This window comes from Trachemys scripta, chromosome 3 (genome assembly GCF_013100865.1).
Source record: "Trachemys scripta elegans isolate TJP31775 chromosome 3, CAS_Tse_1.0, whole genome shotgun sequence".
Taxonomy (NCBI): domain Eukaryota; kingdom Metazoa; phylum Chordata; order Testudines; family Emydidae; genus Trachemys; species Trachemys scripta.
In genome coordinates this window covers 182967818-182992348 of record NC_048300.1, presented here as the reverse complement: position 1 = coordinate 182992348, position 24531 = coordinate 182967818, and the positions used below count along the sequence as shown (strand labels likewise).

General features: G+C 45.0%; 1 protein-coding gene across 1 annotated transcript; it reads right to left on the bottom strand.

Moving 5' to 3' along the window:
* Window positions 1–1392: 1392 nt before the first annotated feature.
* On the bottom strand, window positions 1393–18193 carry GDF7 (growth differentiation factor 7). Its single transcript, XM_034766588.1, has 3 exons — window positions 17854–18193; window positions 12317–13635; window positions 1393–1935 (listed from the first exon to the last, which is right to left on the bottom strand). The coding sequence occupies exons 1-2, from the start codon at window positions 18191–18193 to the stop codon at window positions 12713–12715; spliced, it is 1263 nt and encodes a 420-aa protein (XP_034622479.1). The 3' UTR covers window positions 1393–1935; window positions 12317–12712.
* Window positions 18194–24531: the final 6338 nt, after the last annotated feature.

Genomic DNA, 24531 nt, shown 5'->3' with positions numbered 1-24531 from the left:
TATAAAAATTACCTAATACAAAAATTGCTACCTAAATACTATGTGATCTAATGTCTACAAATTATCACTAGAGCTGGTCAAAAAATTCCCAAAGCAATTCATTAATATTTTTTCCAAAATGTTTCCCTTTTTTTTCCAAATTTTGAATTCAAAATTTCATCAACATTTTCAAATTCAGTTTGTTTTGATCAGATATTTAAATCATGCATATTTATCCCCTGGATATCATTGGCATTATATCTGTGTGAAAAATAAATTACAGAGCCATGTGAGGGATGCAGTTGTCAGTCACATTTTACTGTCACCTGCACTCTGCCCCCTCCTTTGGGACAGCTGTTAACATTTCTAGACTCTGAGCAGTCTCCAAGACTTGCCTTTTGTCAATCAGCCATAAAGACATTTCCTTCTTTCCCCCTTCCTACTCTTAACAGGTGTTAAGACTTAATACTGTGAGGTGATAATCATCCTAGGCCTAATACATCTAGGCACATAACTTCATACCAGGGGGACTACTCGTGCTTAAAATTAAGCACGTACTTGGTCATTGGCTCCACAGGAGCCAATGTGATTGGCACCTCGCAGGATCGAGCCTTCAGTGAGAGCATGACTTGGCCTAAGGTTGGTAATGGGTGACAGGGAAAAACTCAGTTTTACTCTCAGGGCCTTATTTTCACTGACACTTGTGTAAATCAAGAGTAACCGCAATGAAATCACAAGAGTTACTCTGGTGGAAAACTCCTGTAAGTGGGAGGAGTATCCAGGTGCGTAGAGTCCAGTTCAAGGGTGGGAAGAGCATTAGATGCCCAACTCCCATTGAAAGACAATGGAGTTGGGCCCTTACATTCCTTTTTTTGCCACCCTTTCTCATACCTGGCTAGCATGTGCTCTCCAATCTGCCCTGAGTAAGAGGTGGGGTGTAGCACCTCACGTGGGTCATCAGGGTTTGAACAGGTGGCATTCAACATCACAGCACAACCATCTACTGTTTGAACTAAAGGAGTAATCCCTTTAGACCTTGAGCCACTTCCCACTAAAGTCAGGGGAGAAGCTTCTATTGATTAATTGCGAGTTGCCTGTCTAGTAGCCAAAGTAGGTGGGCCGTTATTAGTTGCAGACCAGACAGCAGGGATGTGACACACCCTCGTTGCTCTGCACATTTATATAGAACAGAGTTTGGATTAGAAAGGAAAAAGTAGTTAATTTTACATTGCATTTGTTTTTGCTTTTAATATCCTAGATAAACCAGGAAGTGCAGACACTTTAGCGATACAACTAGACCAGTGAAGGATGTTCATAACCAAACGTACTCCATTTTTCAACACACACAAATCCTCAAAAGGAAGAAAACTTTTCAGAAAAACATATCCATAAAATATTTAATAAACTTAGCTGTACAAAATATTAAAAAGGTTAATGAAGAGTATACAAGAATGCTTATTTAACAAATATATACTGCTATAAAATATATTCAAGAAAATATAGATTGCTGTTTACAGTTCATTTACAGTTCAATATGTACAATTCTATTTAAACTTTAGAATACATACACACAATGCATTTACACCATCAGTTACAGAACTATCTTCGGTAGAAACATATCACATAGATCTGGAAAAGGTGAGCAAAATGAATGTATAGTTTTGGAGGCATATACAGGGATATGAGAGAAAATATTGTTTAGAGAAAAGGGGTTATACAAGAGGTACATACAGGAACAAGGACCCACAGGTTGTTTTTTAGGCCTTCTTTAATCAGAGAAAAACACATATAAATAAAGCTATGGCTGATCAAGGCAGAGTCTTATTTTGCTGCAAATATTGTGTTCTTACTTGAAAGAATGCAATTGCAATGATAGTAAATTCAGTAATGGAGCAGGCTTGGATGAACATTTCTCTTGGTGTCATTAGAAATATGGAGCAGGTGGAGGGGTGTTTTCTGCAAAAAAAAAATGCATCACATTCTTGCTCAGGGAAAAAGTCCAGAATTTCAAATATGTAACAGCATGAAATTTGCCCCAAAATGTTCAGCTGAAGTTGTTAACAAACAGACTTCAGCCACTTTTATTTCAAAATAAGAGTGTCCACACACAGACACGCACCAAAAATAGCTAAATTGGTTTTAGGAGACAGATGTAGTTAGATGGGGGAAGGCTTGTGAATAAACCCAGCCCTAAGTGTATGCTTGAAAATGTTGGTCTTTATTCTTTTTAAGTGAAGAGGGAGAAAACGAATGATGCATTGGAGAATCCCACCTGACTTTCCAAACATATAGGGCGTATAGGCTTTCTTGAAGTTCATGGCAAAACTCCCCGTAGGGCCAGGATTTTAACCCATGATCTGATTCTGATCGTTCTTACATTGGTATAAATCAGGAGTAACTCCGCTGAAGTTAATGGAGATGCACCAGGATACAACTGATGTCAGATCCGAATCAGGCACTTTGGCTTCCATTCAGCAGAGCATCCCCATTTAGCAAAGCACTTAAGCGTATGATTAATTTTCAGAACACGTTTAAATCCCACTGACATCAGATTGCTTCAAAGTTAAGCATGTGCTTAAGTGCTTTGCTGCTCAGGGTCATAGTGTTCCTGTTTAGCATGCTCTGTGAGTTCTAACCCACCCTCTGTCTTTGGTTATGAGAAGCCTTCCAGCCTTGAAAAATCAGGCCCCCAAAATATAAAAATATGCTAGAAAGTAATGATGAAGAAAGACAAGGCGCAAATCCAAACAATTGAAAATGAAATGCCATTCGGCCATTACTGAGATCAAGGTTTGGTTTACAACGTTCAAAACCAAACTATTTAAAAACCATCTAGATTTGCAATACTATTTTTAATTCCCAAATTTCTACCCTATTTCATCTGGTCATAGTTTCAGTATAATTGTGAGCCTGATTCTGATCTCCTTTGCACCAGTCTGAGTCAGGCCCGTCTCCAATAAAGTAAATAAATTTACACTGGTGGAAAACCACTGCAGGTAAGGAGCAAATCAACCCTAGTACCCCTGAATAGTCTTTAAGTATTAGAACATGGAGTTCTAATAATGGCTGAGCGCTCCCAAAGCTTTGTAAAATGCCAAGTTCTGCCTTTCCACTCTGCCAGTGTGACTGTACAGATCTCTATTTATTCCCCAATACTGAAAAGGTGACCATTCAACCTTTTGGGCCAAATGCTTTGCTGGTGTAAATCAGCGTAGCTCCATTGAAGTCAAGGGAACCCCTCTGGCTACAGCAGCTGAAGATCTGGCCCCAGTGATTTACCTGAAGAGGAAACAGCTGTCAAGGGTCCCAAGCTGCAGAGCATGTCATCATATTACTAGCGAATGATAATGTAAACTATGGAAAAATACATGGAGGGAGGGGGGAAAACAAATATCCCCCCGATAGGATGTTACTGACTGTTCAGAGCCAATGAAATGGGGCAGGAGGAATTGTTTTAGCTTCCTTCTCTTCAAATAAATCACTGATAAAAACCTAGGATATTATAACATTGACGTGCGTTACACGTTACACTGTAGCCTAAGCAGTTTTATGTTTTCTATGGCACATAATCTGAATCCAATTTCTTTTATCCATAATATGGTGCATTACTAAGCACAAGTCAGTGCACGTTATGCAAAGCGATCTATGTCCTATGCAAGTCTGCTTGTTTTGGATCTTTAAAAAAATTAAGAGTCAGATCTTCAACTGGTGTAAGTTACCAGTTGAGGATCTAGCTCTACATCGCTCAGCCATTATTAGCACTATTGCAAGGCAAAAAATTAAACCCATTCCAACCTCAGTTATACAAATGTCATGGGGATATTGACTAATTTGGTATATTTGGCCTTTGGGGGACTGAGTCAAAGCCGATGGAAGTCCAGTGGAGTCCTTCCATGGGCTTTCAGCTCAGACCCTTGGGTAGCTAGTGGGAGCTGGGGAGCATGACCCTATTTTGAAGAACAGGGAGGTTTGAACAGTACAGTATTCAGATTGTCATTGTTTTCTCCTTTGCTCAGACTTTTTTTCTCCTCAACACAGCCACATTGCCCCTATGGAAATAAAAAAATAGCCACTGTTATTACAGTGCTGGCTACAAGAACAACAGGAAGCCACCATGTTTCCAGATGGACTCACTCCAAAGTAGGTACATACCCTTCGTCAATGCCACAGCTATTAGCATTTATGATGCCTGTGTCAGGGAGGCACATTAGAAGTGGAGTTAGGTCTTTTGTGTATGAATTTTAGTGATTTTAAATGAAAGGTAGATTCCTCACCTCTTTCAATATTACACGTGAAAGTGTGAAACCGATCCTGCTTCTATTGAACTCAATGGTAAAACTCCCATTAGCTTCAGCTGGCAGAAGCAACCCCGAATTCATCACATCAGTTCTCAGGGCTGATTCACCCTGGTGTTAGTCCAATTGTAACTCCATGAAATGGCATGCAAGTGGAGCAAGAGAATGGTGAATCAGACCCCCTTATCTCTGATTTCCCGTAAGGTCTCCGTCCTGCAAATACTTATGCATGTGCCAAACTTTATGCATGAGGATTTCAGTGGGATCACTCAGGTACAAAAATTAAGCATGTGCCCAAGAGCTTGCAGGCTTGGGGCCTAAAGCTGTAAATGGAAAGATGATTTGTTTGCTTTGGAAAGTGAAAGTGAAGAATACAGCAAAATATGAACATTACAGACTATCCAGTTGTCTTTTTAATAACACTGGAGAGAGAGAGAGACAATGACATAATCAAACTGCTAGTGTGCAAATATCCACAATATTTTTGTCTCAATATCACATTTCAGTATTAGACAGGCTTTGAGGAGCTTAGACTATGTACACACTACCACTTATGTCGGTATAACTTATGTCACTCAGAGGTGTGAATAAGTCACCCCCCTGAGCGACGTTAGTTACACCGACCTCAGCGCCAGTGTGGACGTAGCTACTGCCACTCGCGGGGGCTGGAGTAATTAGGTCGACAGAAGAGCTTTCTCCCATCGGCTTAGAGCATCTGTACTAGCAGTGCTGCAGCTGCTCCGCTGTAAGCTCTGTGATGTAGCCATAGCCTCTGTGTTTTGTTATTATTGTGCATCTGTCCATTTCTGGTTCTGGTCATTAAGAGAATTCCAGGCATCATACAGCTAGCCAAAGAATACATTTTGGGCCTGAATCTGATCCACTTACCCCGCTGTCAACTAGGCATAATTTCACTGAAGTCCATACAGCTCTATCAGTGTAAAACTGTTGTAAGATAAGAAGCTGTCACTACAGCTGTCTTAGTCTATGTCAGTGATTACACCTTTTCCTTCTATGCTTGTCTTTCTATTTCACGTCAAAAGTTTTTATTATAGTCTTGGTTCTTTAAGAACATTTAAAAAAATCTGTGAGAGGAAGAAAAACGGTTTAAACGTTCTGGAAAAAGTGATTTTTGCCAGTAATCAGCTTAGACATCATAATGATTAGCAAGTTAACTTTGGCACAAACCCATTTTGCCTTCAACTATCCCTACCCTGCCATTCCATAGAACACATGTGCCTGTATACACAACAATACTCTTGAGGTTTTAGGACCCCATTCAGGAATGTACTTAAGCATATGCTTAAGTTCCATTGGTTTCGATGTGCTTAAAGTTAGGCACATGCGTCTGCATTTTCCTGAAAGCAGAGGCTTCCCTGAATTCGAGCATTAGTGCCTCCAAATCAAATGGTAACAATTTGCAAGTTTCCTCTTGCCTTTGTGAATTATATCCCATGGAGGGGAGAATGGAGCCAACAAATTGTAAATACACAGTTCTTTTCAAATGCTTAATATTTCTAACTTAGCTGTAATTATATCCTGCAGATAAAAACAGTGCTGAAGGTCAAATAAACCCTGCTGTAGAATATTCTCTGCATGGAAACTGTGGCTTTTTTATTGGAAAGGTTGTATAAACACTGCAGATGGAGAACCTGTAATTATCCATTGAAATCACTCTAAACCTACTGAATTCACATTTGTTCATGTTCATACTCCACTATCCTATTTATAATGCTTAGATGTGCCCAAAAAGTTAGCCCAGGCAAGAAGTATCTGATCAAAAAGACATTCTTAGTTGACTGTTTTTATTACTTCAAATGTTATTGTTATGGCTTTGATTACAAGGAAAATGAGAGGACCAGTGGTTAGCGAATTGGCCTCGGACTTGAGAGGCATGGTTTCAATTCCTGGCTCTGCCACAGACTTCCTCCGTGACCTTGGGCAAGGCATTTAGTCTCTCTCTGTGCACCAGTTCTCCACCTGTACAATGGGGATAATATCACTGCCCTACCAGGGGTATTGGGAGAATAAATACATTAATGACTGTGAGATGCTCAGAGACTACAGTGATAAGGACCACATCAGTACCATAGAGAGTGATTCTTCCTAGCACACAGCTTGCCTTGATGTATGTCGTTAGCTGTAGTAGCTATAAACATTGGTGGGAGCCAGGCCGTACAGTATTTAAGTCCCACTAAAGGCCTGAGGAAATGGAAACCTCAGGACTTGGGTCGGACATAAGTGACACAGAGGCTGTGTGCAGTCTCTCTGCATCAGGGGAATTTCACCCACCACTTTAGAGTGATGGGGGCAGGATCAGCACGGGCATGTCATTTTATCTTCAAATATTGCCAGGGAAGGATTGTTAGGGCTCTAGGGATAAAATGGGGTTTAGGGCCCTATTTTCCAAAAGCGATCAGCAGATTTTCCCTGGCTACTTCCAGTATTTTGCAGCTGCTTTAGAGTGATGGTGTTCTACACACAGAGACGGTTGGCAACAGATTGCAAACAGGTGAACTAAGAGAACAGAACTCATGACCTTTAGCTCCAAAATTGGCATCTACGGGAATAATGCTGAGCAACGCTCCTTCTACTAGAAGACAGTAGTGTGCTTATACACACAAAATGTATCCCAGCTCCACTTTATCCTATTTCCGTCTTCCCTGCCTTCTTTCTGGACTTACACCTGGGATACATTTGACCCCAAAGACCTGATTTCTATCTCACTTACACTCGTCTTTTGCTGGTTAACTGCAATGGAGTTCATCCTGGCTTATTCATGTGAGTGAAAGCAATATTAGGCCCCAAAGGTGAAATCCTGGACCCCTCAAAGTCAGTGAGAGTTTTGCAATTGACTTCAATAGAGCCAGGATTTCACCCTTGGTGATTAAATCCTGCATCTATAGAGCAAGCGTATGGAGAACAGTCACAAGGAGCTGTGGCCTCATGTACTTGCAGATCTTACTGTAATTTCACTCTTTCTTTACACCTCTGTGTTGCAATAACTGATATTCCTGCTGAGAACAGAAATAATTACCCTGTGCAAAATTGGTCAGGTGCCAATCCAGAATAATGCCATTACCTGCAGTGAAGTCACTCAGGATTTACTCCGGTACAACAGAGAACCACCTCTAGCCCACTGAACAAAAAGATTGACTCTCTTTTCTTCCTCCATGCTTAGAACATGAGCATTTTTGCAGATCTTGTCTTAATGAACAGATCAAGTCCTGGCCTTCAGTGAGGAATACAACAATAAATTTCTTGTTGCCAAAACACACTGAAAGCTCTTTTGATGCTGCAGAAAGTCAAGGGGAATTGGATTCTTCCAGAGCAGCAACACTTTCAAATAAAAAGATAAATGTGTTTTTGCTCCCCACTTTTTTTTTGCCCAGTGATTGCTATTCCCATGAAATTCTCCTAACATTTTGCAGGCAAAAAAGAAGACAGAAAATCTTTCTTTCTGAAGGATGTGCAGCTGTAGTTTTCTCTGTCTAAAACCAAATGCATCTACCTAACAGAAAGGCAGCCACAGACAGCCGATTGGTGACTGGTTCTAATATAAACGAACAATGGATATCATCACAGCCTCTCTCACTGTGCCTTAAACTCACCCCATTTTTTTAAATGTAGTGATCATGAAAGATGCAAGAGACTAAATTTTACTGTTTATCCACAGAGTAGGCAAAGTATTCACTACGGGCAGAACAATGCAGGTTTTCACTACGCTGTCCTGCCAATGCATGCCAGTCTATTTTGGGATATGTCTACACTGCACAGTAACCCTGGGCTTTGACTCAGGTTTGAGCCCAAGCCCTCCTTCTGTTCATACACAAATCAGTCCAGCTCGGGTCAGCAGAACCCAAGTCCCACTGTGACTCAAGTCCAAATCCTACCATTTTGCAGTGTGGACACAGGTCAAGCCACAGACCCGAGTCAGAGGGTCTGAGTAGTTCAGTACGGATGTGCAAGCATGGCTGTGAGACCTAAGTCCAGCAATTGTAAACCCGGGTTTATAATACAGTGTGGATGCTCAAGCATGGGCTTGGAAATACTAAGTCCTCAAGCCCAAGCCCCACAGACCCAGCCTTAGTGTGCAGTGTAGCAATATCCTTAGATTTTTCTACACTTGTCGCATAGTGTCTAACCTTGTTCTGGAGGGACCATCTCTAGTATTGAGAAGTGAGTTCAGTTTCCAGGGCCTATTCTTACCTTGCCAACAGGAAATGTCAATTAATGTCACTTCTGGCAGTGGCCTTTGGCAATACAGACCGTTGTCTGTTTAGAAATTGGTTAGAGGCTACCAACTTCTTTGACAAGGTAGCCATCAGATGGCAATGACTTCCTGTATCTGTATATAGAGCTCAGCTAGGTTTGAACCAGCTTTGAACTACCACCACTAATATTTTTGGAAAATAGAGAACTGGATGGGGGGGAAGTGTTTGAGCAGTGGGAAAAAATATCAAGCAGCCAGTAGCGTTTGAAAAATTAGGCACTTAAAAGTCTCAGCAACATTGTAAACTACATGATATTTCCAGAACAAATTGCTTCAGAGAAGTTCATGTCAGCCTCCTTGCTTTTAATAACTTCTAACTTTTATCCTTAATAACACTGAAACTTGAAACAAACCTATGAACTCTCCAGCTAACCTTTACTGGAGCACTTGCTGTGGCTTATCCTCATGAAATTCATGTCACCTGGCTAGTCTTATTTACAAGCCTTAAGCCACTGAGAATCAGGTCCAGCTGAAAAAATCATGAAATCCAAAATAGAAAAAACACACCACACACCACTGGCAAGAAGTCAAGTCTTCCTTTACACTGTTAACCTCTGTGTCTTGAAGTAATCCCTGTGTAAGAATATGCCATACTTAGCATGTATTTACATTCATTCTGATGTCTGGAGCCAAATTGTCCTTTGTTAGTTATACTGGTGTAAATACACAGTAACTCCATTGAAGTCAATGGAGTTAAACTAGATTTACATGGAGCATAATTTGCCCCATTGAATCTTAGCTTTGCAGACTTAAAGGACCAGATCCTCAGGTGATGTAATGACAGACCTATGCATAGAATGTCAGGGTTGGAAGGGACCTCATCTAGTCCACCCCCCCCCCCAGAGCAGGACCAATCCCCAGACAGATTTTTACCCCAGTTCCCTAAATGCCCCCCTTAAGGGTTGAACTCACAACCCTGGGTTCAGCAGGCCAATGCTCAAACCACTAAGCTATCGCTATCGCTACCCCCCCCTTGCAAATTTATACCAGCTGAGGATCTAGCCCAGAGTCTGTTTTGTTATTATTAATATTGCCTAGTTTATTCTCTGTAACTGTATTGTCCTCTCAGGGTACTTGTTATAATTAGAACTGACCCCAAACCAAAGATCCAAACTCTTCTGAACTTTGAAATAGTTTGGATCCCAATCTAGTTCTTTGAGGTTACTCCGTCTCTCTACAATAGCACAAATCAAATCAGATCCAAACACCCCTGAGCTTTGGGAAAGTTTGGCTTCAGATCTAGACCCAAACTTTGCCACTTAAATCCACATATAGTAACGACATTGATTTAACTCCTACAAAAGCAAACTACTGTAGCTACCAGGCATTGGTATTAATTTGGCAATATTTTAGCTAGTACTAGAAAACATATCATATTTTCTCAAAGACCTATTAAATTGCCACGAAGATGTGCAAATAAGATTCTAATCTCAGCCAACAGAGCTAAGAAATCCAGAATTTGTGGCCAACTGCCGCCCTCTTTTGCATAGATGTAATAGAGGCCAATGTCAGGTCCATGGTGTCCATTTCTGCCCATTCATTGAGGCATGAGTATCTCAGACTTAAGACCGTAAGTGCTATTCAGGTCCTGGGTTGCTTACATTACTTTGGAGTAGTACAAAGCGCTTCTATTTAACTATATATAGGGGGAGGGGAGGATTAGGCTGTGGTTTAAGTCTTCTACAAACCTATATGTAGCCACAAGCAAACTGTTCACCTTGTATGAGCAGAGTGTAAATATTAGTGAATATTTCACTCAAGTGCTTTTTGGCCCCTGAGTCATTGGATAGAAAAACAAAAGGCCTAATTAAATGGTTGGATTTTCTCTGAGGAACTCCAGGATCCATTCATTTGTTTTAATTCTGTCAAAAAAATTAAAAACAGTTTTTTTAAGTCTTTGGCCCCAGTTGTGCACTCATATTGGTGTCAATCAGAAGCAACTCATTAAAGTGAATGGAGTTTCATAGATTCATATATGTTAAGGAACCATTATGATAATCTAGTCAGAATTCCTGTATAAGAGACCATAGAACATCATACACTAATATCTCCAACGAGCCCATACCTTCTGAGTTATAGCAGATTTTTAGAAAGATATTCAATCTTGATTTAAATACTTGTAGAAACCATCACTTCACTAGGTAAATTGTTCCAATGGTTAATTACCTTTACTGTTAAAAATTTGCACCTTCTTTCTAGTCTGCATTTGTCTAGCTTCATTGGAGATCATTGTGCCTTTTTCTGCTAGTTTAAAGAGCCTTCTCCTTTGGGAAATCTCTTCCCCTGATAGGTACTTGTAGCCCATGATGAAGTTACTTCTTAAGTTTCTCTTGAATGAACTAAATAGATTGAGCTCTTACAGTGAGAGTCTTAAGGGAGGCTTTCCAAACCTTGAATCATTCTTGTAGCTTTTTTCTGAATCCTCTCCAATTTTTTCAACAAGTGTAATTTACACAAATGTAAAACCAGAATCAAACCCTGGGAATTTATCTTTAGCCCTACCAGTGCCCTATAAAGTCAAGATATGATTGAAGCTTAATGAGAGCTTTGCCTGCAAAAGGGCAGCAGGATGCGGCCTGCAGTCTAGTTTCTATCCCCTTAACCCAACAAGCAGATTCTCAATAGTTAAAATTCTTCAGGGGCACCTTGGCAATTTGTCATTTTTGTTCCTGATTATGTGTCCACTATTCAGCACATAATTGAGAATGAATAGTATAATGGCAAAAAGGTGCTTACTGATGTGAGTAGCCCCATTTAAATTGAAGAGCCTGGGTAAGTTTTGTCCCATTGCGGACAAATCATTTGCAAAGTTACATAGTTTGGAAATTGTTGCAATTTTAAGAGATCATAGAAAGCATCTAGCCAGTCAATGTATATTTCTTTTACATTCATAACACTTGTGTCAGTTTCACCTCACCTGCATCATTGTTTGAATAGGTCAGTAAGATGCATGGGTATGATTCACCTATCACTTACATCAACTTTACACCAGTTTAACTCCATTAAGCTACTCCTGGTGTACACTGGAGTGAGAGCAAAGTACTACTAGCATTTCTCCATTCTATAGCAACATATGACAGATACTTGGGACCAAAATCTGCTCTCATTTAAATGGGTGAAAATCTGGAGGTACTCCATCCACTTCCATGGAATGACTCCATATTATCACTTGTTCAAGAAACATTGTACATTGGTGGTCATACAGTGCAGTGCGGGGGTTAAAATGATTTAAACCTAATAACAGAGTATATAGAAAAATGTTTCTATAAAAACAAGTAAGAACTGGCGCTCCTTTTTCCCAAGGTAAATTCGTACAGCCATGTTACAAAATCTTGAAGAATGGAGTTTAAATTCACACTGACTAAACAAAACAGACGGGGGGGGGGGGGGCCTGAGCCTGGACTGTTGGTATAATAAAATGTTGTGGGGAGGCATAGCTCAGTGGTTTGAGCACTAGTCTGCTAAACCCAGGGTGGTTGTGAGTTCAATCCTTGAGGGGGCCACTTAGGGATGTGGGGCCATATCAGTATTTGGTCCTGCTAGTGAAGGCAGGGGGCTGGACTTCATGACCTTTCAAGGTCCCGTCTAGGAGATAGAATATCTCCATTAGTTTATTTATTTTATTTTTAATCTGGGGGGAGGAGGGGGGCAAAAACTGTAGTTTGTGTCAACAGAGACGTGTCAAACCCTAATGTCAACAAGCAACGTGAACAGAGGCTGGGGCAGTTTCAACAAGAAAGAAAGAGAGCGAGCGAGCCTGTATTATTACCATAACGGATTCTCCTCAGCTGACCTTCTAGACTGGGCGGGACAGCAAATGTGTGGGTAAGTATATTCGAGCTTGATTGTAATTCCAGGAAAAACAGTCACGGATTTTTCCCCCCTTTTAAAGTGCCCATTTGTGTGATGTTTCTGCACAATATTTAGGATCAAGTTGGGATGCAAATATACTGTGTCTGGGCACAGCCAGTAGCACCCAGGCAATGATCCTGCTTCCAATGTCCCGTCTTTTCCATGCACGTGAGATATTGTATGCAGAGTGTTAGACACAGCAGACCGTGCGTCTTCAGGAGGACTGTAATTCATCCTCCGTTACAGATACACACCAAATATATATATCTATAAAATAGGGCTGGCTGCTGGGATAACGGGGCTGCAGAAATTGCTACCTGCAGCCACATGTTTCGACCACCATGTCCTCGTATTGTTTGTAAACCACGTTGTTTCCGGAGTCTATGTAGAGGATGCTGATGGGGCTGAGTTTGGAAGGCACGCAGCAGCTGGGAGGAGTGGACTCGGGGTCCATGGAGTTCATCAGCGTCTGGATGATGGCGTGGTTGGTAGGCTCCAGGTGGGACCTCAAGGGGAAATCGCAGATCCCCTCGCAATGGTACGCCTCGTAATCCAGAGGGGCGATTATCCAGTCATCCCAGCCCAGCTCCTTGAAATTAACATGCAGGGCCTTCCTGCTGCACCGTGTCTTTGCCTTCTTGCCCTGCCCTCTCCCCCCAGCCCGGGCGGCGATTGTGGTCCTGCGCCTCCTCCTGGGTTTAGAGGGCGTTTCCTGGCCAGGATCGGGGGGCTCCAAGAACGGGGGGCCGCCCAGGGCTTTCACCTGATCCCTGATCTCCTTGAAGAGATTCTCCTTCCTCTTGCTGTGCGAAAAAGCCACCAGGAGGGCTCTCTCGTGGGGCTGGGACTGGGGCTTGCTGAAGCCCAGCTGCCCAGGGGGCAGAGGCCTCCCGGACTGATCCGACACGATCCTCAGCAGGAAGCACATTCGCTGGCCCGAGCCGGGTTTCTCTCGCCAGTCCCTCATGGCTTCCCACACGTCAAACACCTCCCAGCGGGGCGAGCCCGAGTCGAGAATGTCTGCAGCCCGGGAGTCCCACAACCGGGGCGGCCCGTCTGCGCTGGGGCAGGCGGAGAGCAGCAGGTGGTGGAGGGCTCCCTCTCTGGACAGGGCTAAACTCCGGTTCGCGGGGGGCTTCCGGAGGATCCGGAGCTCAGCGCCCACCACCTCGTCCGTCTCCGGCAGGCTGGAGACATCGAAGAGGTACGTCTGGCCGGCCTCTGTCGGGGAGTCAGCTGGAAGAGAGAAAGCAAAGGCAAACTGAGACAGGGCTAGGGAGGGAGAGAGATTCTGGATTACAGCGGGTGTTAGCTCCAGCAAGGGCCTGCCAGGGAAATGGGGCAGGCTAAGGACCCCTCGCTGCTGCAATGGCCATCCCGGCTGGGCACGGGGTGGATGGAGCCGCCTGCTTTCAAAGGAGGGTTTGTGTGTTCCTTCCGCGCGGCTGCTTTCCAGCGCTTCCGCGATCGCGGAGTCCTTGCGCGAGGGTGGATTTTTTTGAGAACGTGCTTAACAATCTACCCGGCTTCCCGGGTGCTGCAGAGCCCCGGGGGCGCCCCCGGCAGCCTCGCCTCGCGAGTGGGACACTGGCTGTGAAACGAACAGGCGCTGCAATCCCCATAAAAAGCCTGGAGCGAAAGCCACAATCTGTAATTCGATTCCCATTTAGCAGGTTCTCAAGGATTTAGTTTCTCTCTCTCTCTCCCCCCCTCCCCCCCCCCCCCATGCCAAGTTAAACATTTTGAAATCTGTCAGGGCAATTTGACTCATATCTAGCTAGCTCGCTAGAAAAAAGGATATCACTTGAATTTTGTGCGTGTGAATGGAATCCCTTGTGAGTCAGATTGAAACCCAAACTCCTGTTCCAAGCCATACTTGAATATTTACTGGGAGTAATTAAAGGAGCTAGATGTGAAGAAAACAAAATTAAAAGGAAGGGAGAGAAAAAGAAGGAGATGGCTGTGAACCCCTAAGAGCTTTTTCCCCCCCTAACTAGAAATCCGATCCTCAAATGTTGCAAGTTCTGAACCTCGCCTCACACAGCAGCCACTTGCTGGGGAAGTGAATATTGTCCTAGCAACGAGGCTAATTCTGTGAAGTATTTGCACATTTATATCTTCTCTTAAACTGAGGCCGATTGAGTCGAAAGCCATTGTCTCTGGTAGCGGACAGAATTAGTGTTGCTTTGATTCACCATTGAAGAGGAGGAGAACCCCTGGTTCTTTTCTCCAAAGAGGGAAATCACCCCATTTTGGTGCGTTCTCTGATATAGTATTTTTTCTCGTCGTCATTTTTAAAACAGATTTAAAATTCCTGCGAGAGGCAGATAAGGAGATCTCTTTGAAGAGCTCATCTGGTTTCGTTTTGCTCTGAAACTCCCAGATACTGTGCAGACTTTCCTCAGCATTAAGCGATTTGCGCTCACACAACGGCTGAGCTGCAGAAAAGTTTGCTCGATAAATATCAGATCGGAGGTTTAAGGGGTCTTTGTTGCGCGAGATACGGGGACGGAGTATTCATTTAAGCACGATCGCTGAGTGTTTCAAAAGGTTGAGCCATCGGGTTTTAAGTAGAAATCCTGATTTCCGTTTAAAAGCTGATAGCGCGGCATAGCCTATTGACATACGTATTTCAATAATAATAATTGATCAATAATTAAGAACAGAACGGGACATTTATTTTTAAGCAAAACCTCCCAATGATTTTACCGAAACAGATACAAAACCAGGGATGTCTATTTATGCGTATTCAAGTGCCTTCTGGTCCTATAGCTAGGGAAGCCTAAAATGCGTATTTTAGTTCATGTTAAATAATATTCAAGATTATATTAATATTGTTGTATTTTATTTATATAATATACCAGATTGTGTCTTTTTTTTCCCCCAAGCAGAACTCACGACAATAGCAATGGGAAATCAATGACACTGTCTTGTCCAGTAATAAATAATAATAGATACACATCCTGATTACTATTCAACAGGCGCTAATGTGTACATTTCAGGCTTCCCTAAGGAGACTTGGCCACCTCAGAATCTAGAGTTGTACAGTTTTGTATCTTTATATCAGAATATAACGTAAATAAAATAACCTGTATGTCAGAATAAAACCAGGCGTTTTAATTTGGCCATTGACTCTCCTCCTTAGGACTGTAATTCGAGCGATTTAGCTTCTTTCATTTGACAGTTTTCATTTGACAGTCACCCTCCAGCAGATCTGTCTTCATTAGGGAAAATTGCATTTGCTAGATACCAACGAAGTCCAGGCGGCAATCCCGGAGCTATCTTTAGAGTTTTGCGGCGTTGAGCGCTTTAACTTGCCACGATTTTTAATCTCTCTATATACAAACTTTCATCCTGATCTAAATCTATTTTTACAGCCCAGCTTGTCCGTTTCAAACTTCCTAGACCAGTCAAAACTGTAATTTCGTTACATCATAAATAAAAATTAAAGCGCTCTCATTTTTATGGGAAGTGGAAGGCGTTTAGCTGCCCTACTCGGTGTTCATGGCGCCCACACCAGCTCAATAGATTCGCGTGTAATATACCGGGACAAAAACTGTACTGCCGTTTGGGGCGAACAGAGACCATTTGACAACGCTTTCTAAAGGGCATTTAGCGATCAACTTGCGTTTCCTCGGTCCAAACAGGGAACTGCTCGTTCGAGCCCGAAGCATCACCGATTGCAATCGGTTGTGACTTGTCGATTTCAGTCCCCAGCCATACTGGTGCTCTTGTTAAGTAGGACCCAGGCTCTGCCCCGGCTCCCCCGGCATCACCCCTATGCCACTGCCCAGGGCATGACGATTCAAACGGCTTGCCTTTCCAGCTTCAATGAGTTACATTTGTCTCCATCTCCGCTGCGATGACCGCAGCGGAGATTAACACAAGCCAGATGACAAATGCACCAAACCCAGCAACTCAAAGGTCTGCGGAGGTCCCTGCCTTTCCGAGCTCGCCCCTGGAATCAGAGATGCCAGTAAGAATAAGAATAATTAATAATTAAGGGGAAAGAGCAAAAACCAGCCAGATACTCACCCACGGGCCAACTGGGCGCCCGCTGGAGAGAAAGGGGGGCAGACACCCGCACACCGGGGCTGCCTGAGCGCCAGCCCCAAGCGATGGCAAAGCGGGGCGAGTCGCTGCGGAAGGCGCTGAGAGGTCTGTGGCTGTGCACGGTGCTGGAGGAGGTGGCCCACTCGGGAAGGCCGTGGCTGGAGCTGGTAGTAGGTCAGTCTCGGGGTGGGATGGGATGGGAGCAGTGTGCGCCTCCCTAGTTTCCTCCTTGGCTAGCCACGGTGGGGTCTGGGAGACCCTGGGCCCTTTCCCCGCACAGCCCGGAGGAGAGGAGACTGTGCTCCCTTTTACTCCCCTCCTCCCGCGGCCCCCCACCTTCCTCCCAGAAGGGGAGCAGCACGACAGGGCCCCCCGGGATCTTTGACGCCTCTCCTTTCTGCCTCCGCCTCTTTCTCCGGCACACCTGCCTCCTCCAGCCCAGAAGCCGGCCAGACTGCAGCTTTCCCACTCTCCTTCCCAGGCTGGCAGCGCGTCAGCGGCCCTTCCGTGTGCCCACCCCGCGACACGGCACGGTCCCTTCCCTCTAGAAGCCATGTCCACTCGCCGGTTTACACTGATGATCTGGGAAAGTGGGGCAGTGGGTGGATGGGGGGAGAGGAGGGAGGATTGAGTTTCTCTTCACACACACACACACCCATCCAGAGTATGAGGGTGGAGGTGGGGGGCAATCGGTGGGACACAGGAAACCCGGAAAAAATATTTTCGTTTCAAAAGCTGTTTAAATAGCCGTGCTAGTTATTCTGGGGGTTGTGTTTGAAACACCTTGCCTTGGAAATAAAGCGTGAAAGAAAACAGATCTAGGCAGGCAGATACATCGGTTAGACTAGGATGAGATAGATTGGGTTAGGATTAGGGTTACATAAATCTATTAGATTAGGATAAAGCAGATCAGGATGCTATTAGATCGCTCATATTAGGAGCAGATATTTTGGGATTAGCGCGCGCTATTAGACTAGGATGAGAGATCTCGGGATTAGCTCGATCTATTAGATTAGGAGCAGAGAGCTGGGGAGTAGCTCGAGCTGTTAGATTAGGAACAGAGATCTCAGGATTAGCTCGATCTATTAGATTAGGAACGGAGAGCTCGAGATTAGCTCCAGATGTTAGATTAGGACTACAAGGCTCCGGATTAAATGATATGTGGATTAACCCGTTCCATGGCTTGACACAGCCACGTCCCTTGCCCTCCCCTCTTCTGTGAGACCCCAGATGCCCCACTGCGCACACCCTGAGTTTCATTCGCTTGCTTGGTGAGCAGAGGAGCGGCCCCGGGCCAGGGGAGCCCGCCCCGCTCCCTCCCTCCCCCAGGGACCCTGCCTCTGCCCGGGCCAAGCGCACAGGTGCCTGCGCGGCTGCTCCAGCTGTTCCTCCACGACTCACCTCCGGCCGCCAGGTCCGCGAAGCCCGTGATCGTATCGGCGCGGCTCCCGCCGCTGCTGGCGGCTGCCCCCGGCGGCTCGGGGGCGGACAGGCTCCGGTAGAGGGACACCATATACTGGTGGGGCACCACCGTGCCGTTCCGCAGAGCCTCTCCGCCGCGGCGTCCAGCCTCCCTCTGCCTCGGGAGCCTCCCCTGCGAGGAGGAGGCAGAGGCGAGTGCAAGTGGCCCTGGGCTGCCGGCTCCTGGCGAGCCCCTCACCGCAGCCGCCTCCAGGCCGTCCCGGGGGCGGCAGGCGCTCAGCACCCACAGGCAAAGGGCCGCAGCCGCCCTCAGATCCATGCTGTCAGTGGGCTCCGCTCGGCGAGGAGAGCGTTGTGCAGGGGCTTTGATGGCTTTGGAAACTCCCCGGTTGCTTTTTAACATTGTGTTAATCAGCGAGTGAGATCCTTAGCCCCTGCACAGCGCCCCCTGCCGAGCTCTCTGGGGTTAGCGCCCCCCCCCAACACACACCTTCCAGCTCTCCTACCGCCCACCCTGCTGCCCCACAGTATATTAGCAAACGCCAAAAGGGAGACCCAAACATTTAATCATTTATTTTTCTTTTCAAATTCCTGCCCCCCCCCCCCCCCCTTTTCCTTTGGAATCCGTCGGAAATACCGCGACTCTGTTATGCCCCGGGCTTTGCACGAATGCTAATGCTTTGTTTCCAGGTAGGCAATTTTTTTTCACAGTTGGCATTAATCCTTAAAACTAGTCAGATACCGAAATTTCAGGAGAGAGGACTGTGAAATGAACAGAAATGTGAAGAAGGGGTTTCACCCAGGATGTGGAGAAAACCATGTGTCCCCAAAGGGTGACACATATTAACCAAGGGTGGCAGAAAAATAGTATTTATTTGATTTATAAATCGTGCTTTTAAAGTGGTTTCTTATTTTTTCTTTTCTACTTTAATCCTGATTTTTTAAATAAGACAATATAACTGGAGATAGAACTGTGCTAATAGCAGCAAACAGGCTGAGTGTTTAGAAGAGAAGTAGAAATGTCCTATTTAAAAACCCAGCCTATGAAAGAATAGGAAATAAAGTAGCAGAAACTCTTGACAATAACATACTTTTTACAAATTGAAAAGTAGAGCAATGCGCTGTTCTAAATACAGAATGGGGAGGGACTGCTGCATTGCAACATAGTGTAATTCATTTATTTTTATTTTTACTCATATTGGAGATTGTACAGTTTTTTAAAAAGCACGTTAAACAACAGGAGAAGGGGGTCATTAAAGAAGCATCTCGCCGTTTTCATTTAGCGTGAGACTTGAAACTAGCCCAAATGCAAAGTGGAGGTTGTGATTATTTAAAGTGGAGATAGTTTATCTTCGTTTATAATTCTTTCTTGAAAGACACAAATAAAGCAAAACAAAACTTAAGTCTGCATGAGTGTGAATGTTTTTCCTTGTATCGAGGGTTTCCTTGGTAAAATTCAGATGTTTCCTTGGATCCTGATTAAAATAACAAACTGCGATATTTACTAGGATGTTATTTCAAGTTTTCTTCAGCGGCTTTCTGGTTATGTCTGTTGCGATTTCTCAACAAATACAAAAACAAGCGCTGCAATGATTTATTTAAGGAATGTAGGTGTTTAGCCAAACCAAACACTTTTCTCCCCCCAAACAACCATTTATCAAGAGCATTTGTCACTAAAGTATTTAGGATTTAGAAAAAAAGATTACAGGTGCTTTGTCACTATATTAAAAGCAAAGTTTTATGTCAGGTAGCTAGATTTGTTCTGTACTTACAAGTAGCATGATGCAACAGAAACAGTTCCAGTGACAACCTCCTGATGAAATTATAGTCCATGCTAAGTAAAGTACAAAATCTCCTTAAAACGGGACTATTTATACACTACTCTCGTTCTGCATTGCTCTCTGCATCGCTCGCTGTGTAATTCAGCAGCCACTGAGAATAATAGTCCGAAAGGGGGGGGGGGGGGGAGAAGAGACTTGGTTAACTGTTTTTCTTCTCTGAGACACTTATTATAACGGGACTGCAGCAGTTTCAAAAGCGAAAGGTCACTTTAAAAAGCATCTGTCAACATCCTTCATTGGTTGGCATAATCTCTCTGGGGTTTGGATCGAAAGCTTTGTGTCTCCCCCTCCCCCTTGGTTTGTTATACTTTGTCTTACTGTAATTTACAAAGTCAGGATAAACGCTTGATTTGGAAGTCAGGGGAAAGTGCCCCCCCTCGCTCCCCATCCATCTCTCTCGAGGTCTCCAGCTCTGCGGAGTTCGGTGAGGATGTGCCCGCCTCTTGCAATGCCAGGGTGTTCTTTGTCCAGACCAACAGAACAGAAATGCCTTAGAGCAGTACATAGTTTTGGTTCAGTGTTTCTGGATCTGCCAAGAGGATTGCAACGGCTCTTCCATAACGTCAAGAGGATTGTGTGTCGGTGGAGGGAGAAGATTATTTTTTTTGGGGGGGAGGGGGCTCACTGCTAAAATATTGCGATGTATTAAAATGCTCCTGGCTCAGCTCAGGAAGGCGGCAACGACATTTGCGGACATTCACTATGTTAGAACAATGTGCATTTCATACACACACGGAGGAACCCGTCCCGGAGTAACTTCGGACTGTACTGTCTCCCCAGCAGTAGGCTGGAGGCTGAGCTGAGCGATCGGTGTTTTGGGTGGCCCGGGGTGCCAGGGGAAGCTCGTTTAAATCCAAGCCCCTCCTCTGAGTGCAACCCCCGGGTGCCTGCCGGCGCCCAGCCGCGCACATGCTTTCCGCCTCCCAAGGTGTTTCATTATCCCAGCGCTTCTGGCTTTCGGTGAGATTCCACCTCCCACCTTCCCGTGCGCTCGCTCGCTCGCCAGCCCGCAGTAGTGCGCCTGCCTTGGCTGGGCGGGGGGCCGGAGCTCAGCCCCTCCCAGCGTGCGAATCACACGCCTAACCTCGCACAGAGAGAGCCTGGAGGTCAGAGGGCCAGGCAGACAAATCGCGCTGTGTCGGAGTTTGGGGAGGTGGGACCCCCCTAGGACGCGTTTCTAATAGAAGGAAAGCAGGGATCACAGCTCCAGTCATTTAGTCTAAGGGATTATTTCTCTCCTGGGTCCAGAGACAATCCCTCTCCTCTCCTCTCTCCTTTTGCTCCCTGGGCTGCAGAGGGCGCCCAGCTAGTTCTAAGGGACCTACTTCCGAGGGGACAAAGCTGCTCCTTGTCCTTTCAGTCCCACGGTGAGGGAGCCGGACTTACCACGTGTGGGAATTTAGCGCTTTTGCTCCATTCATGCCGGTATCACGCCCCCCACCTCCCCATTCAACGGTTCCCACCGCCTGATGTAGCAAAGTTCTAAGGAGCCACGTCAGAGGCTGTCTAATTGCTGGAAGGATTCACGTTAGAACTGCATGAGAACCCACCGTTTGTCAGAAAAGAGCCACCGTACAAAACCCGCACGCAGCCAAACCCACTTAACTGATGTGTCTTTTTTTAAAAAAAAGAGAAGTGGGGAGAGGATGTTTCTAATCCGTTTGAAGTCTCGGGGTTAAAACAGAAACAATATTAATTAACCCGCACTCACTGCCATTGAGTAACTTGTATCATCTGCCTTGTTGTGTTGCTGCCACGTTACTGTAACCAAAGAGCCACAGACTTTAACCAGGCTGTGTGGCTCATGGCTTGTTTATCATCATCGTCATCATAGTAAATACAAACAACGGAAGCCAGATGGGGGGGGGGGGGGGGAAGGGAGCGATTTGAGCAACAGACAGCTAGGGTCAGTTCCAAAGGTGGGGTAAATCTGCATGGCTGCACGAGGGACCTATGCGGATATACACTGGCTGGAGAGCTGACCCGAGTACTTTAATTCTCCAGTCGCAACTGCAGTGCAAATCTGGAGTGACTCCACTGAGTTCGATGGAACTGTACTGCTATAAAGTCAGTGAAGATAAGAATCAACCCCCTCCCCGCACACACACACAAATCCTGACTGCCCAAAACTAAGGGATGCACATTATAAATCCAACATTCTGTCCTTTATCAATTTGCATCTATCAGAGGAGCAAAAGTGCAGAGTTTCCCATCTGTTCTGCATTGCAGCGTTGGCTAAATCCTTTTGGGCTTTCTTGAATTTCCATCAGCCCAGCCCAGGCCAGCTGCAGGACCTTCCAGAGCTGCAGTGGCCCAGAGGTTCCCGAAGTGCAGCCTCTCACCCTCTAGCTCTTTCCTGCTCCTTGGACAGATCTGCTTTCCTTCCTTTGCTAGGAGTGCAAACTTCTTGCGCATAACTTCGTGCTGGCAGGTGGCCACCCCCACCAACCCCCTTCCAAAGCCCAAATTAACACACGGCAGCAGCAGAAATTGGAGAGGAAAGGCCACAGTTTTATTTTACAACTCAATTAGCCAGTTTATACAGAGAAAACACCCTTACAACCAGGAGAGATTTTATATCCATTGGACCTTGCCAGCAAACAGATCTGTTCCAATAGAGAATAACATCTCTTTCCACTTGAGGGCACTCTCAGTTGCCAATCATACAAAGATCTGTCCCTCCCCTTAGCCCTTCACAGATCGAAGTTAAAGATAATGGGCCAAATCCTACCCTGATGCAAACTAAATGAAGTCAGAATGATTGCGTCATTCTTTAGCTTCAATTAATGGCCACAGTCTGAAGGGCGTAAACCAAGATGTTCTGAGGTATTGCCTCATGCCTAATAGAGTAACCCCTCCTCTCTTCATCAAGCTACCAAGTGATTTAGCTGGAGTGAGGGTAAGGAATTCTTGTTGAGCCTGGATTTATTTTTATAAACATTATATGCAATTGATTCTCTTTCCTCTAACTCCCTCACTATCCTTGTTTCCCATAGATTTGGCCAATCTGCAGCCTCTCCCACCCAAACCCACAGCCATTCCTCAGAGGAAACATCTCCTGTTCTGACCTCACTCTCACCTGTGCTGGCAACTCTCCAACTGATTGAACAGTCTCTCCACCACTCCATCTCAATCTCTAGCACCTCCACCCCACTTGATTGATTTGTTCTACTGAGCCCTCTTTTACTGACTCAGCTCCCACAACCCTGTGTCTTGATCCCCAAAATGCTACTCTTGTCCCCGCCTTTAATCAATTTGCCCCATCAACACACACACTGTAGAGAAGCAGATGTTTGAGGCTGGAGCAGATGGCTGCTCCATTACTTAGGGCCTTAGGACTGGAGCCCAGAGGAGGGAAAAGGCATTGTCTCCCCTATACCACAGTATTTCCTGGCTGGGGACATCCCTGACACCCGGGATGGAGGATTATTTGCAGATCCCAGTGAGAGGGCTGCACCGATGGAAGAGCTGTCTATAGAGGCTCTGTCCCAAGGGGAGAAAGCTTGGCTTTTGGTTAACCCAGAAAAGGAGGTCTTTTGATTTGCCAACAGGGCCAAATAATAAAATCACCATACCAGCCCAAGAAAGACCATCTCCCAAGGAGAGAAACTGAGGCACCAAGGAGAAACTGCAAGGCAGCAGCTGCACATCTGTCATCGGAGTGGTAAGCCACATCCTCACAGCTCTATATCTCCCTACATGCTGAGATTTCCTGCCATTAGCAGCTATTAATGCAATAAACATAAACAGAATTGACACTACTCTTCAAACCTCATAAGACAAGATGATTACCACCAGCTAAACATCTACTTCCATACTACTGCATGGACAGCTCTGCTGGCAATGGAGCAACGTCATCATTTTGTGTCAAAAATCTGCCAGTGCTTCTTTTTGTCACTTGTTTCATCTAAAAGCTGAGCTGAGCTGCTCTCTTAGAAAAAAAATAGACCTTCCAATTAGCTACTGATTACTAGATAAAAATAGGCTGGGGGCTGAACACCTTACTAGATTGCACAAGGCATCGTGTTCCCCCTGTGAGCGTGTTGAACTGATGAATAAGCACCAATAAAACATCACAAGTAAACTTCTTGGTGAAGGCCGTCAATTTACAAATCCTTCGTTCATAGATCAATCAGAATAAAGTCATGTCTTCATGGGGGAAAAATGTTTTACATCAAGATGGTGAACTCAAGGTAGCTATCTTTGTAAAATCCTAATGGAGACAAGGCAGTGTCATATTTACCTTGATGCAGCTAGTCAAGGTAACCCCAGGTTGGGGTACAGCGTAAATTACCCTGCCTTGTCTCCATTAGGATTTTACAAAGATAGCTACCTTGAGTTCTCCATCTTGATGTAAAGACTCACCTATTTTTTGCATTAAAGACATAGCTGTGACCCTATGCTCCCCTGTGTTCACACCTCATATGTTACTGCAATGAGGTTTCACAAAATATGCCTTGTCCCAAGGTATCCTTTGAAAACTAATAGGCCATTGGTTCTTAATATCATTGTAAAATACACGCGTTAACCTTATTAGTGATGTTATGAATTCCCTTTGTATAATGAGAACTCATATAAGGAGACAGCCTAGCCCAGTGGTCCCCAATGTGGTGCCCACAGGTGCCATGGGGCCCGCTGGGGCATCTATGTGCACCCGCCTACTGACAAGAGAGCACCGCCGCCAGACAAGCAGCCACCGAAATGCCGCCGAGAAGTGGCAATGCCAAGAAGCATTGCTGCCGAAATGCCTCCAAGAAGCGACAACGTCAAGAAGTGTCGCCACCGAAATGCCGCTGCTTCTTGGCAGCATTTCGGC